We start from the raw sequence: 15,245 nt of genomic DNA on the forward strand, positions 1-15,245 counted from the left end.
ATCTCTTTGAACACAGGTGCGACCAATACCCACAGGTAATACAACTCGTGCGATTTCCGGAGAAGACTTGATGAATCTCGTTATGGCTTCTATAGCCTTTTTGAAATAGATGAGGCGATTTTGCGTTGTATCTTCTTTTAATCCGGTGAGCATATCACGCTCTTTGGATTTTTCTATATGCGACTTGGCGATCTCATTGTTCTCTACAGGCGCCCCTATACCATATTGCACTGCAGCAGCAATAATGCAGGGGAAATTTTCAGCTCGACGATTGGAGACATGAATTGAACCGGGAATTGGGCGAACATGGGGAACACATCTCTTGAGATTATACAAAGGCCTGCGTTCACCATAGGCGCTTGCGTGTTTGTATTTCACTGATATGTCCTTCGCCATCCCGTACGGGACGCAAGATATGCAGTTTACAGGATACACAATGCAAGTTTCATTATTGCAAAATTCTTCATCGGTTAAATATCCGGTGTGCGTTTCCAGCCACGTCTCCATTTTTCTTTTTTTTTTTACTTTCCCTTATGTTTTGGATAAAGCCTAGTCAACCGCCCTGTGTCGACCCTGCGAATATTCGTCGTGGGGGCTTTGCGCCCTTATATCTCCATCCCTGCTAGTGCGTGTAAAAGTTACCACGTACTGAGCAAATATTTATATTATTATTATAAGGGCCTCGACCAACAAGAAGCCCATAGGAACATTTTTTTTTCACTGACTTAGTTAGTATAAAAAAAACCCACCTCAAATAGCGCAATATGTATCTCAAAATATCTTGCCATAAAATATCAATATACGTCAGCTTAATACCCAAACACTGGCAACCTTTTTTTTCAGAAGCAGAAAAGGTCAAACACAGTGCGACATGTTACAATTTTTTTTTTTAATGTCCCCCCCCCCCCCCCATGAAAAAACCATAGTCAGACCATATTCCCTTAATGAAATATATATAAAGTCATGGAGGCCACATCATTATTGGAAGGTTTGTGATAACTTATTGACATTAGGGATACCTTATGTAGTTAATGACATTTCTCGATAATTATCACAAAAAATAAGTACTTGGTCACCTTTCCTAGACTACCAACTGCCATCTTTTTTTTTTAATTCACTGCATTATGCAACATGATTTAGCACATTTGCGAGTCATTTTTTCCTTTCCCTGTTTCCTCATAATTATGCCATAAAAAAAAGAGTAGCGGTGGCTAGAATTGCCAAACCAAAAAAAAAAGAAACTAGCACATATGTAGCGATCTTTGACACTTATTTCAGGGAGGGAAAGGACGGGCAATATATAGCCTAGGATCTTGCCTCCATTCGCCAGTGTCGCACCAGTGCACAATGGAACCTTCCCGTACTAAAACGTTTTACTCCAGGGACAGTCTTAAATGTGCCCAAATGCGTTTAGACACCTTTATAAATTGGCCTGTCGAGTGGCTAAACCCCCAAGACCTGGTGAATGAGGGATTTTATTATCTGAGAGTTGCGGATCATTGTTCATGCGCCTTTTGTTGTAAAGTTGTGCATGCTTGGATTGAGGGCGATACGCCCCGTAGTAGGCATGCGAAAGTGTCGCCAAATTGTTCCTTCATAAGAGGCGAAAAGGACAATAACGTTCCTTTGGAAATCACCAAACTGTCATTCGAATATGGGCTGGATTTCTTTTCACCCCTATTCGAACCAAAGAATATAGCAACATCTGATCGTGAGTATATTGTATAAATATAATTTACTAGTTTATCTGTGAATAATTAGTATTGGCGATGTGGAGGGAGGACAAAAAAAATAAGTATAAACGCAGGAAGTCTTTTCAAATAATTTTTCTTTATTTTTTTTGTTTTTGAAAGAATTGACTTAGAACCTGTGTCTTATGCATATATGTGATGGAGCGTCTTTGTTTTTTTAGAGACCCCACCCCGCGAGGAAGAAACTAAAATGACTGGAGATGATTTGCAGGTTCTGGGGGTAATTCCATACGCTAAACCTAGATATCCAGGCTTGGCAACATACAAACAGCGTTTGGAAACATTCGACCTCAGCTTTACTGGTTGTGTCAAGCAAACATCTCACGAATTGGCAGAATCAGGATTTTTCTTCTGTGGTAAACAAATATTGTTGGAGTTTTTGTTATTTTTAGTGTGTGCGTGTGTATCCTCCTGGCCGGGGAGGATTTACTGGGCGCAAATCCTTAACTGTACCCTCTGTTTAACTCAACAGTAAAATGGGTACTTGGTTGTAAAAAACGATTCTTCGAGGTGGGGATTGTATTCTAGGGACCTGCCCGAAATGCTAGGCCGTACAAGAATGTAACAACTCTTGTATATATCTGAAAAAAAAGTGTGTTTACTCCCCCAATTGTGCTTGCAGGGGTGGAGCTCTGGCTCTTTGGTCCCGGGAAGTGTGTGTGTGTGTGTGTGTGTGTGTGTGTGTGTGTGTGTGTGTGCGCGTGTGTGTGTGTTTTTGTATTACAACATTGCCGGATGTGAGCTATAATAATAATAATGAATGGGAATATTTTTTTTTTCTTAAATTTACAGGCCTAAGTGACCACATGCGCTGCTTTTTCTGTGGGAATGGTTTTCGTAATTGGGAACCCGCTGACGACCCTTGGACACTGCACGCGCAATGGTATCCTGAGTGCACCTTTGTCAACATTAAAAAGGATGCACAGTTCATTAAGAATGCTAGAGAATCTTCGCAGCTTCGAACTATAAAACCCATAGATGAACATCTTTTAACTGGTCTGATGGAAGGTTTGGGTTTTTTCCCAGCATTAATTGAACATTTTGGATTTCCTGATGTCTGTGTGAGACCTGCCTTAAGGCTATATCTCAAAAGCACCAAAGATTTATTACCGTTTGTTACAGAGGCCAGATGTATAGAATTAATGTTGTGGTATATGCAAGAGAGCACTAAAGCCGAAATGGGTTTAAGGGGAATTCATCATGAGGATGTGGAAGGTAGGGTAGAGCCTGCGAATCTGGAATGGCAATCCGCGCCCTCTGACATGGAAACAGTCGCCACAGCTAATGAAATGGATGTCGACGTTGTTGGATCAATGAGCGGGTTCATGAGCACTAATCTTGGTTTGCGGGCTTTCCCTTCTCCTGTTGAAACAGAGGCAGAAGAGACGACTATAGTCGCTAATGAAATGGATGTTGAAACTGGCGAAGAGGCCACAGACTTTGATGCGACATCCCATGTTGAAACTGTGATGAACACATCTACGCCAACGTCTTGGGCTGCTGATATTTTGTGTAAGGTGTGCTTTAACAATGCGTTGAGTGTCGTACTGCTGCCCTGCAGACATATGGTAACATGCAGTAATTGTCTTGTATCTATGAGAAACTGCCCCATTTGCAGATGCACCATTTCGCATGTCCTTCGACCGATTATTTCCTAAGAAGACAAAAAAGGCATAGAGACTAATTTATTTATGTAAATAAAAATTGTACAAATGTCGAGTTGTTTTTTTATATTCATAAATTAGTATAAATAAGCTCACATTTTCATGAACAGTATTTTTTTTTGGGGGGGGGGGGGATTAGATTGCAATTGCTTATTTACTGCCCTAAAATCATTGATCCGGGGGGTGGGGGCGAGATACTGCCTCATTTAGAGAAATTTGCTATGTGCAATAGCTCGGACATTGGGGAACTGAACCGGGTCCTGCATGAAGGTTGCTCAACATTCCGCTCGAATATGGACAAAAATAGAATCTCTCTCTCTCTTTCTGAGGTAAAGAACCTTTTGAGAACTAGCACTCAAAGGTTATAAAAAAAGATTAACAACTTTATAATTAGAGAGGCTGCTAAGATAATGAATCATTTAGTGAAATTTGTAATGTCCAATATCTCGGACGTTGGGGAACTGAACCAGGACCCGCACGAAGGTTGTTCAACATTCCGCTCGAATATGGACAAAAATAGAATCTCTCTCTCTCTCTTTCTTTCTGAAGTAAAGAACCTTTTTTGAGACCTAGCACTCAAAGGTTAAAAAAAAAAAAAGATTAACACCTTTATAATTAGAGAGACAGCTAAGATACTGCATCATTTAGTGAAATTTGTAATGTCCATTAGCTCGGACGTTGGGGAACTGAACCAGGGCCCGCACGAAGGTTGCTCTGCTCCTGTACAAATGAGGAAACATTTGGGAGAAAGAGAGGAAGCAAGATTTACTCCCTTGGAAAACCTTTATAAAAAAATTGTGGCCAGAGTTTTGAAAATATTGGCAACTTTTTTTTATACAGAATGAAACTCTTAATTAATAAATAATATATATCCTGAAGAATAAATCTTCCTCTATGAGATATATGTTTTTAATTAGTTTTAAAAGTTTGTATTTACTGTAATGATGAAGCCTTCCAACCATGGCTCATTAAAAGTTTTTTTTTGTTTATGAAATCGTGTAAGTATTTATGCAATATTTATTATAAAACAATCATAATACGCAGTGGCATATCATTTTTATAAAGAGGCTTTATAAGGTAAATATAATAGCAATGCGAAACTCTTTCTATCTGACGTATTATTTTAAATAAATACATTTGGGCGAAAAACATGTCTATTGCCCGCGTAAGCGACTTGGATGGGCTCTTGCAGATTCTATGTATTTTAATCTCTAAACATTCGAGTGCCAAGAACAACTCTCGTGCAGGCCCGCATTCAGTTTTTGACGTTCAAGCTTTTGCTATAGTAAATGTCTCTAAAAATGAGGCCGTATCTCGCCCTGACCAACTGTTTTTGGCTCAATTGTAATCCATCCAGCCGCAGTCAGCTGGGCAGGACCCAGTGCAGGTTTGGAAGGCTTTGGAAATTAAGCACCGTAAGATTGTGAGTGTTCAAGTTTAGGGGGGACTAAGTATTTTGCGCGAATATGAAAGCCCTGGGTTTATTTGTGTAAGTTAAAAATTGAGTTTTTGTTTGTGTATAAGAGTTTAGCAATGTGTTTAAGTAAGATTGTGCAACAGTTTTAAGTTTAGGGGGGACTAAGTATTTTGCGCGAATGCGAAAGCCCTTGGGTTTATTTGTGTAAGTTAAAAATTGAGTTTTTGTTTGTGTATAAGAGTTTAGCAATGTGTTTAAGTAAGATTGTGCAACTGTTTTAAGTTTAGGGGGGACTAAGTATTTTGTGCAAATGTGAAAGCCCTGGGTTTATTTGTGTAAGTTAAAAATTGAGTTTTTGTTTGTGTATAAGAGTTTAGCAATGTGTTTAAGTAAGATTGTGCAACAGTTTTAAGTTTAGGGGGGGACTAAGTACAGATAGCGCCAGTCGTTGCGCTATATGAAGTTATTGGGCCCCCACCACAATAGCTGAAAACTATTATGATGTTAAAAAATGAAATTTAATACAGAATACGAACAGATTCCCAGTACGTATTAAATTGCTTAAATCACTCAACTACTTTCCTTTATAGTATATCCCTTTATAGTACATTTTATTGTATTGTATCGTATTTACGAGTGTCAAATCAACGTTTGGAGTGTCAAACCCAACATAATATGGCTGAGGCCCCACTATTTAAACTTCTTTTCGTATGCTATGAAATATCACAGGTATTGTTAATGCTTGTAACGTTTATTACAAAAGATAGACATACATTTGATGCTATTTTTCATATTAAAATCTAATTTGAGGCCCAAAAAATATATCTATAAAATCTATAAACAGGTTAGAACCATACAAATGCAAGTATGCCTTTTTCACCAGTATTCAACTGAATACCACAGAAAATGGAATCTTTACTTTAGCTACAGAAAACGGAGCAATGCCGAGGGGGGATGACTGGAATAAACAGTTTCCAACCTAACTCTTCTCGCACATAAACATGTCTTTCTTGACCTCATTTCATATTATATAGAGTACTGAAAGCTCATTTTCCATAGCAAATATACTAAGGAACTCATTTTACGACTAGAACGCAAACTAGGACCCCTCATTCAGATTCAAAACACGAGAATTATTGACTGAACATTTCCCCACTATCAAGCACACAGGACTCTTTAAAGCTATCTTAACTTCTTTAAAACCCCAATATGACCCATCTCACATGCAGATCCTGTTCTATGACTCGCCCTTCATGTCAATGTACCCCACAGTATCATGCAAATTCAAGATAAGGCTTACTACACCTATATATCCAAAATGGTCTTTGTAAGGAATCTTGACCCCCCCTTGTATGCTTGACCCCCACTGGGGTTATCCACCTCTGACCATTACAGAAAATGGAGCTGTGCCCAAGGACTCCCTATACTATTCAGTCATAGCCTCATTAAAGTACTCCAAAAACTTCTATATTCGCTTTCAACTGCGTTTCTTGGTTTGAATCTATTGAACATTCACCCTCTGATCCATTCAAAAGTAAGGGCCCCCAAATTGATACCGTAGTACTCTCGTAACACCCCCGGGACAAATCGTGCATTTTTGCTCATGCCATTAAAATACTCCAAAAACGTTTATATGCCTTTCACCAGTGTATTTTTTGGTTTCCAACTATTGAACATTCATCCTCGGTACCTCTCATAAGTAGAGAGCCCCTTCTCGAGGCCCTAGACTCATCTTAAAGCAAGGCGACAAAAAGTAAAAAAAAACAGGTTAGGATAGGGCACCAGTTCCTCAGGTACACCATGGGTGGTGGTCCCCCCGGGACCCTGGGGGGGACCACCACCCCACCACCGCCAGCCAGCCAGGATCGCGCTGACTGTGCCCTAACCTAACCACCTAAAACAAGAGGGATGGACGATCTGGCCCGACAGGGTCAAGTCGGCATGGAAGTGCCCAACCGTTTCTGAAATTTTTTTACCTCAATCTGTCTCCTTATTCACTACTTAACGCATTGCATACTTTATTCCCAAAAAGACATGGTCACTTTTACCCAAGGGAGGAAGGTACTGAATGTCAAATATTTCTTCCTCCTTCCTGGTAAATATCAAATCTAGCATGAAGGGAACGTCCCCTTCCCTCATCCTCGTAGCTTGTTTAACATGTTGATACAAGAATGTATCCAGGATGAGGTCTACAAATATACAGGTCCAAAAGTCTTCTGTTTTAGCTTCATATGCTTCCCAGTCTATGGATATCAAGTTGAAGTCGCCGACTATCAACAGTCGTGAACTTTCGTTTCTGCTCTCGCTATGATCTCTCTCATTATTGTTATAAGACCTTCTCGTTTACTATCTAGCTCCTCCTATGACCATGTGCTGCTTGGCGGTGGACTATATGCATTTATGATCATTAGTTTATCATCTTCATGGCAGATCTCTAGTGCTACTATGTCAACTTCTTGTGGATTGGCAGTCATTATTTCGTTCATCTTTAGGTGTTCTTTCACCAGCACAGCAACGCCACCGCCTTTCCTAATTTTTCTGTCCTGTCTCCAAATTGAGTAGCCGCTTGGGAATATGACCTCATTTAAAATAACATCTTCAAGTTTTGTCTCAGTGAGTGCAACAATGTCTGTTGTCTGCAGCTGTATTACATCACTTAACTTCAGTATCTTCGATCTTACTCCATCTATGTTGGTGTATGCAATCTTCAGGAACTTGTTCCCCCTCTTCTTATTTTTCACTCCCCCTCTCTCTAATGATTTTGTTGGTTTGCCTTTATGTACCACTTTACTGGTCTGCCTACCCCTATCACTTTGTAGAAAAAAAAATTATTTCTTCTTCATTCCAGCTCTCATTTAAACGTTTGGCCTTGGCGAGGTTCAATTTCAGCTTCTCTCTATCTTCTTTTGAAAGATCTCGTCTTAATGACCACACTTTCCCATCCTCATCACTTTGTAATTTTCTATTATTCCTTAGTACTTCTTCCATCTGTTTGGCACCATTTAGGGTGATCCTCAAAGGTCGATCTTTCCCTTTTACATATCTGCCTATTCTCCTGTAGTCGCACACATTCTCTATGGATGTAAGACCTTCCACGAGGCCAACAATTTTATCTACTACTTTTGCTTCTTCTACAGCTCTTTCTGACCTAGATGTTATCTCCTTTTCTTTGCAGCCAAAAATTATCAGGGACTTACTCCGATCAACTGTGTTTTGCACCAACTTCGGGTTAGATGCCAATTCTTTTCTCACTTCCAGCCTAATGTTTGTTTTATCTTGGTTGCTGCAGTGTTTGACTTCGTTTACTGCTTCTTCAATTTTTTCTATCTCCTTGTGCATAGGTGAGTTGCATATCTTTCTTGCACTGTTCTATTCCCTGCGTAACTTCCTCCATCTGTGCTGACAAAAGCTGTTTCTCCTGTTGAATTTCCTTACCTAACCTCTTGTAGTCATTTATGTTTAAATTTACTTTAACTTCTTCCAAAGCTATTTTTAAGAGTTTATTTTCTTCTTCCATGGCTGTGCAATTTGTTTCCAATTGATTCTTATCCTTGCACAAGTCTTTCACTAAATCCTCAAGATATACAACTTTGCTATTACAATGGTCATTACTTGCTTTCAATTTACTAATTATTTCTACATGAGAGGTCACTATAGTGTCTAATTTTACCAACTTGTTGTATAGACTGGTTATATCAATGCTTTCTTCATTGAATCCAGCAAAATCAAGTTCTGTTTTGTACTTCCTCTTGCCGGCGGCCATCTTGAATGTTCTTCTCTGCACTGGAAACACTAGGGCAACTTTTGTGAGGCGGGACCAAAGAGCCAGAGCTCAACCCCCGCAAGCACAACTAGGTGAGCACACACACACACACTTTACTTGTGTGTGTGTGTGTGTGTGTGTGTGTGTGTGCTCACCTAGTTCTACTCACCTAGTTGTGCTTGCGGGGGTTGAGCTCAGGCTGTTTGGTCCCGCCTCTCAACAGTCAATCAACAGGTGTATAGGTTCCTGAGCCTACTGGGCTCTATTATATCTACACTTGAAACTGTGTATGGAGTCAGCCTCCACCACATCACTTCCTAATGCATTCCATTTGTCACCCACTCTGACACTAAAAAAGTTCTTTCTAATATCTCTGTGGCTCATTTGGGCACTCAGTTTCCACCTGTGTCCCCTAGTGCGTGTGTCCCTTGTGTTAAATAACCTGTCTTTATCTACCCTGTCGATTTCCTTGAGAATCTTGAATGTGGTGATCATGTCTCCCCTAACTCTTCTGTCTTCCAACGAAGTGAGGTTTAATTCCCGTTGTGTCTCCTCGTAGCTCATACCTCTCAGCTCGGGTACTAGTCTGGTGGCAAACCTTTGAACCTTTTCCAGTTTAGTCTTATGCTTGACTAGATATGGACTCCATGCTGGAGTCACATACTCCAGGATTGGTCTGACATATATGGTACATAATGTTTCTGAAAGATTCCTTACACAAGTTTCTAAATGCCGTTCTTATGTTAGCAAACCTGGCAAATGCCGCTGATGTTATCCTCTTGATATGAGCTTCTGGGGTGTGATATCAACGTCTGGCGTGATATCAACCCCCAGGTCTTTCTCTCTCTCTCTGACTCCTGAAGTATTTCGTCTCCCAAATGATACCTTGTATCTGGTCTCGTGCTTCCTACCCCTATCTTCATTACATTACATTTGCTTGGGTTAAACTCTAACAACCATTTGTTCGACTATTCCTGCAGCTTCTCCAGGTCTTCTTAAAGCCTCAAGCTGTCGTCCTCTATCTTAATCCTTCTCATAATTTTGGCGTCGTCAGCAAACATTGAAAGGAATGAGTCTATACCCTCTGGGAGATCATTTACGTATATGAGAAACAGGATAGGATCGAGTACAGAGCCCCGTGGGACTCCACTGGTGACTTCACACCAATCTGAGGTCTGACCCCTCACTGTAACTCTCTGCTTCCTATTGCTTAGTTATGCCCTTATCTACTGGAGCGCCCTACCAGTTACTCATGCCTGTTTCTCCACCTTATGCATCAGCATTTTATGGGGTACTGTGTCAAAGGCTTTCCGACAGTAAAAAAAAAAATGCAGTCCGCCCATCCTTCTCTTTCTTGCTTAATCTTTATCTCCTGATCGTAGAATTCTATTCGGCCTGTAAGGCAAGATTTACCCTCCCTGAACCCATGTTGATGGGTTGTCACGAAGTCTCGTCTCTCTAGATGTGTTACTAGGTTTTTTCTCACAATCTTCTCCATCACTTTGCATGGTATACAAGTTAAGGACACTGGCCTGTAGTTCAGTGCCTCTTGTTTGTCACCCTTTTCGTATATTGGGTCTACATTAGCCGTCTTCCATATTTTTGGTAGGTCTCCGATTTCCAGTGACCTACTATACACTATGGAGAGTGGCAAACAAAGTGCTCCTGCACACTCTTTCAATACCCATGGTTAGATTCCGTTCGGCCCAACAGCTTTTCTCACGTCCAGTTCCAATAGGTGCTTCTTGACCTCATCACTTGTAATTTCGAACCTCTCCAAGGTCGCCTGGTTTGCTGCCACTTCTCCGAGCGTCGTGACTACTCCCTGTTCTATTGTAAAGACCTCCTGGAACCTTTTGTTGAGTTCCTCACACACCTCTTTGTTATTCTCTGTGTACCTGTCCTCACCCACCCTAAGTTTCCTCACTTGTTCCTTCACTGTTGTCTTCCTCCTGATGTGACTGTGTAGTAGCTTGGGTTCGGTCCTGGCTTTCTTAGCTATATCATTTTCATACTTTTTCTCAGCTGCTCTTCTCACACTAACATACTCGTTCCTGGTTCTCTGGTATCTCTCTCTACTTTCAGGTGTTCTGTTATTACGGAAGTTCCTCCATGCCCTTTTGTTCAGCTCCTTTGCTTTCATACATTCCCTAGTAAACCATGGATTCTTCTTTTGCTTCTCTGTTTTTTTTCTATCGGGCCGGGACAAACCTGCTTACAGCCTCCTGACACTTTTGGGTGACATAATCCATCATGTCTTGTACGGACTTGGTCCTGAGTTCTGTGTCCCATTGTATATCCCTTAGGAATTTATTCACCTCCTCATAGTTTCCCTTTCGGTACACCAGCCCTTTGTTTCCCAGTTCTTTTTTTGGGGAGATAATTCCTAGCTCAAGCAGGTACTCAAAGCTCAATACACTATGATGACTCATTCCCAGAGGGGCTTCCAACTTAACTTCCCTTATATCCGACTCATTTAGGGTAAATATCAGATCAAGCAAGGCTGGTGCGTCCTCTCCTCTCATTCTTGTCGGTCCCTTGACGTGTTGACTGAGAAAGTTTCTTGTTGCCACGTCCAGCAGCTTAGCTCTCCATGTGTCTGGTCCTCCATGTGGGTCTCTGTTCCCCCAATCTATCTTCCCATGGTTGAAGTCTCCCATGATTAGTAGTCTGGATCCGTTCCTGCTAGCCATAGAAGCTGCTCTCTCTATTATATTGATGGTGGCCATATTGTTTCTATTATATTCCTGTCTGGGTCTTCTGTCGTTCGGTGGTGGGTTATATATGACTACTACTATAATTTTCTGTCCTCCAGTTACTATGGTGCCTGATATGTAGTCACTGAAACCTTTCCAGTTCTGATTTACCATCTCTTCAAAACTCAAACCTTTTCTTATCAGCAAAGCTACACCACCTCCTCCTCTCCCTTCTCTCTCTTTCCTCACTACATTGTAGTCCTGTGGAAACACTGCGTTTGCTATGGTTTTCGTTAGCTTTGTTTCTGTGAGTGCTATTATGTCTGGGTTTTGTTCTAGTGCCCATTCTCCGAGTTCACTTGTTTTATTTGAAATCCCATCTATGTTAGTGTACATTGCCTTGAAGCTCACTCTCTTCTGTTCATTTTTTCGTCCCTTTCTTGGCGAGCATTCTGCTGGTGGGAAAAGCTGTTCCCTGGGTGAGAAGAGCTAGGAGGTGGTTTGCAGGGTCTCAGAGAATTTTGGGGTGGGGGGGGGGTGCAAGGGAAGGGGGGACAGGTAGGGTGTGGGTTAAGGAAATAGGAGGGGCCATGGAGGATACAGGGTGAGGGGGGAGGAGGGAAAGGGAGGGTATGGGATGAAGGGGGATGGGAGACAGGGGGGGAAGGTGGGAGGGGGGACATGGTGGGAATGGGGGAGGGGTGATAGGGTCAGAATGGGGTGGGGGCGGAGGGAGGGTTGGGTGAGCATTTAGGTGGGGGCAGGTAGGGTGAGAGGAAGGGAGGGTTTCTATGCAGTGGGGAGTGCTGGTGTTGCCCTTCCCTCTGGTGTTGCTGGGATGCTGGTTTTGGGTTCCCCCTCTTATCTCTGCGACTGTTGTGCTCGGGGCTGCGATTTTCTGGTTTACTCCTCTCTCCCTGCACGTCCTCCTTGCCTCTGCTGCCCTGGCTCTCTCTTCCTTCGTCCTGTCCCTCTGCAGGAATACTTCCTTGTATTCCTCCACATACTGCAGATGACTCTTCCTTTCTAAAATACCCTCTTTGGTGGCCTCATTTGTAAACACCACCTTCACCAGTCGGTTTCTGTCCTTGTTGTACTAGCCCAACCTGAAAACCTTCTCAATGTTTTTTTTCAGCCCCTTCAATCTGTAACCCCTTCAGTAGCCTTTGTACTGCCTCTCTATCCTTGCTATTCCATTCCTGCCTATTGGATCCTTCCTGTTCTTTAATGCCTACAACTACCACTGATCTTTTTCTATCCACCGGCTGACTTGTGCACCTTGCTGCTTCCTGTAAGGTAGCTGCTTGCATGGCTACCTCCCTCACTGTGTCCATTGCTTCTGAGCTCTTTCTCAGTCTTTCCGCATATGTTTCAGGTACAGAGGCATTTCCTTCCAGTGCAACATTCCCACCTTCTCTTTGGATGATAAGCTGATGCTCGGCCTCTTTATTTTTCTCTGTGAGGGATTTGATCTCCTCCCTTGCTGATGTCAACTCACTTTGCAGGTTGTTAATTGTAATTCTCATTTCATGCATCTCCTCTCCCTAACCCAGAACTTGGGTTAACATTTCCTTCATTTGGTCATTTTGACTATTCCCTGTATCCCTGTTGCATCCTCCTGCCATTTTGTCCCTCTCACTGATATGTTTTGATAGGGTTAGGCAGGGGAAGGGGGGCGCAGGGAGAGGGGGGGGGAGAGAGAGAGAGGGGGGGGGGGAGAGAGAGAGGGGGTGGGGTAGAGCAAAAGAGACAGAGCAGGTGACAGAGCAAGAGAGAGAGAGAGAGAGAGAGAGACAGAGAGAGAGAGAGAGAGAGAGAGAGAGAGAGAGAGAGAGAGAGAGAGAGAGAGAGAGAGAGAGAGAGAGAGAGAGAGAGAGAGAGAGAGAGAGAGAGAGAGAGACAGAGAGACAGAGAGACAGAGAGAGAGAGAGAGAGAGAGAGAGAGAGAGAGAGAGAGAGAGAGAGAGAGAGAGAGAGAGAGAGAGAGAGAGAGAGAGAGAGAGAGAGAGAGAGAGAGAGAGACAGAGAGAGAGAGAGAGAGAGAGAGAGAGAGAGTGTGTGTGTGTGTGTGTGTGTGTGTGTGTGTGTGTGTGTGTGTGTGTGTGTGTGTGTGTGTGTGTGTGTGTGTGTGTGTGTGTGTGTGTGTTTGTGTGTGTTTGTGTGTGTGTGTGTGTGTGTGTGTGTGTGTGTGTGTGTGTGTGAGTGTGTGTGTGTGTGTGTGTGTGTTTGTGTGTGTGTGTGTGTGTGTGTGTGTGTGTGTGTGTGTGTGTGTGTGTGTGTGTGTGTGTGTGTGTGTACTCACCTAGTTGTACTTGCGGGGGTTGAGCTCTGGCTCTTTGGTCCCGCCTCTCAACCGTCAATCAATAGGTGTACAGATTCCTGAGCCTATTGGGCTCTAGTGTATAGAGTCAGCCTGCACCACATTGCTTCCTAATGCATTCCATTTGTCAACCACTCTGACACTAAAAAAGTTCTTTCTAATATCTCTGTGGCTCATTTGGGCGCTCAGTTTCCACCTGTGTCCCCTTGTGTGTGTGCCCCTTGTGTTAAATAGCCTGTCTTTATCTACCCTATCAATTCCCTTGAGAATCTTGAATGTGGTGATCATGTCCCCCCTAACTCTTCTGTCTTCCAGCGAAGTGAGGTTTAATTCCCGTAGTCTCTCCTCGTAGCTCATACCTCTCAGCTCGGGTACTAGTCTGGTGGCAAATCTTTGAACCTTTTCCAGTTTAGTCTTATCCTTGACTAGATATGGACTCCATGCTGGGGCTGCATACTCCAGGATTGGCCTGACATATGTGGTATACAAAGCTCTGAATGATTCTTTACACAAATTTCTGAATGCCGTTCGTATGTTGGCCAGCCTGGCATATGCCACTGATGTTATCCTCTTGATATGTGCTGCAGGAGACAGGTCTGGAATGATATCAACTCCCAAGTCTTTTTCTTTCTCTGACTCCTGAAGAATTTCCTCTCCCAGATAATACCTCGTATTAGGCCTCCTGCTCCCTGCACCTATCTTCATTATATTACATTTGGTTGGGTTAAACTCTAACAACCACTTGTTCGACCATTCTTGCAGTTTGTCTAGGTCTTCTTGAAGCCTCAAACAGTCCTCTTCTGTCTTAATCCTTCTCATAATTTTGGCATCGTCCGCAAACATTGAGGGAAATGAATCTATACCCTCCGGGAGATCATTTACATATACCAGAAACAAGATAGGACCGAGTACAGAGCCCTGTGGGACTTCACTGGTGACTTCACGTCAATCGGAGGTCTCACCCCTCACCGTAACTCTCTGCTCCTATTGCTTAGGTACTCCCTTATCCACTGGAGCACCTTACCAGCTACACCTGCCTGTCTCTCCAGCTTATGTACCAGCCTCTTATGCGGTAATGTGTCAAAGGCTTTCCGACAATCCAAGAAAATGCAGTCCGCCCAGCCCTCTCTTTCTTGCTTAATCTGTGTTACCTGGTCATAGAATTCTATTAAGCCAGTCAGGCAAGATTTACCCTCCCTGAACCCATGTTTTCGATTTGTCACGAAGTCCCTTCTCTCCAGATGTGCTACCAGTTTTTTTCTCACGATCTTCTCCATCACCTTGCATGGTATACAAGTTAAGGACACTGGCCTGTAGTTCAGTGCCTCTTGCCTGTCGCCCTTTTTGTATATTGGGACCACATTCGCCATCTTCCATATTTCTGGTAGGTCTCCCGTCTCCAGTGACCTACTATACACTATGGAGAGTGGAAAGCAAAGTGCCTCTGCACACTCTTTCAGTACCCATGGCGAGATCCCGTCTGGACCAACAGCCTTTCTAACATCCAGGTCCAGCAGGTGTCTCTTAACCTCCTCTCTCGTAATTTCAAACTCTTCCAAGGCCGCCTGGTTTACTTCCCTTTCTCCTAGCACAGTGGCCTCACCATGTTCTGTTGTGAAGACCTCTTGGAACCT

At 42.8% G+C, this 15,245-nt stretch overlaps 1 protein-coding gene across 1 annotated transcript; it reads left to right on the forward strand.

Moving 5' to 3' along the window:
- The first annotated feature begins 1,912 nt into the window (after positions 1 to 1,912).
- On the forward strand, positions 1,913 to 3,466 carry LOC138352527 (baculoviral IAP repeat-containing protein 8-like). Its single transcript, XM_069305022.1, has 2 exons — positions 1,913 to 2,107; positions 2,544 to 3,466. Exons 1-2 carry the CDS (start codon positions 1,942 to 1,944, stop codon positions 3,407 to 3,409), a joined length of 1,032 nt encoding a protein of 343 aa, XP_069161123.1. The 5' UTR covers positions 1,913 to 1,941; the 3' UTR covers positions 3,410 to 3,466.
- The last annotated feature ends 11,779 nt before the right edge of the window (positions 3,467 to 15,245 follow it).

This window comes from Procambarus clarkii, chromosome 54 (assembly GCF_040958095.1).
Source record: "Procambarus clarkii isolate CNS0578487 chromosome 54, FALCON_Pclarkii_2.0, whole genome shotgun sequence".
Lineage (NCBI taxonomy): Eukaryota > Metazoa > Arthropoda > Malacostraca > Decapoda > Cambaridae > Procambarus > Procambarus clarkii.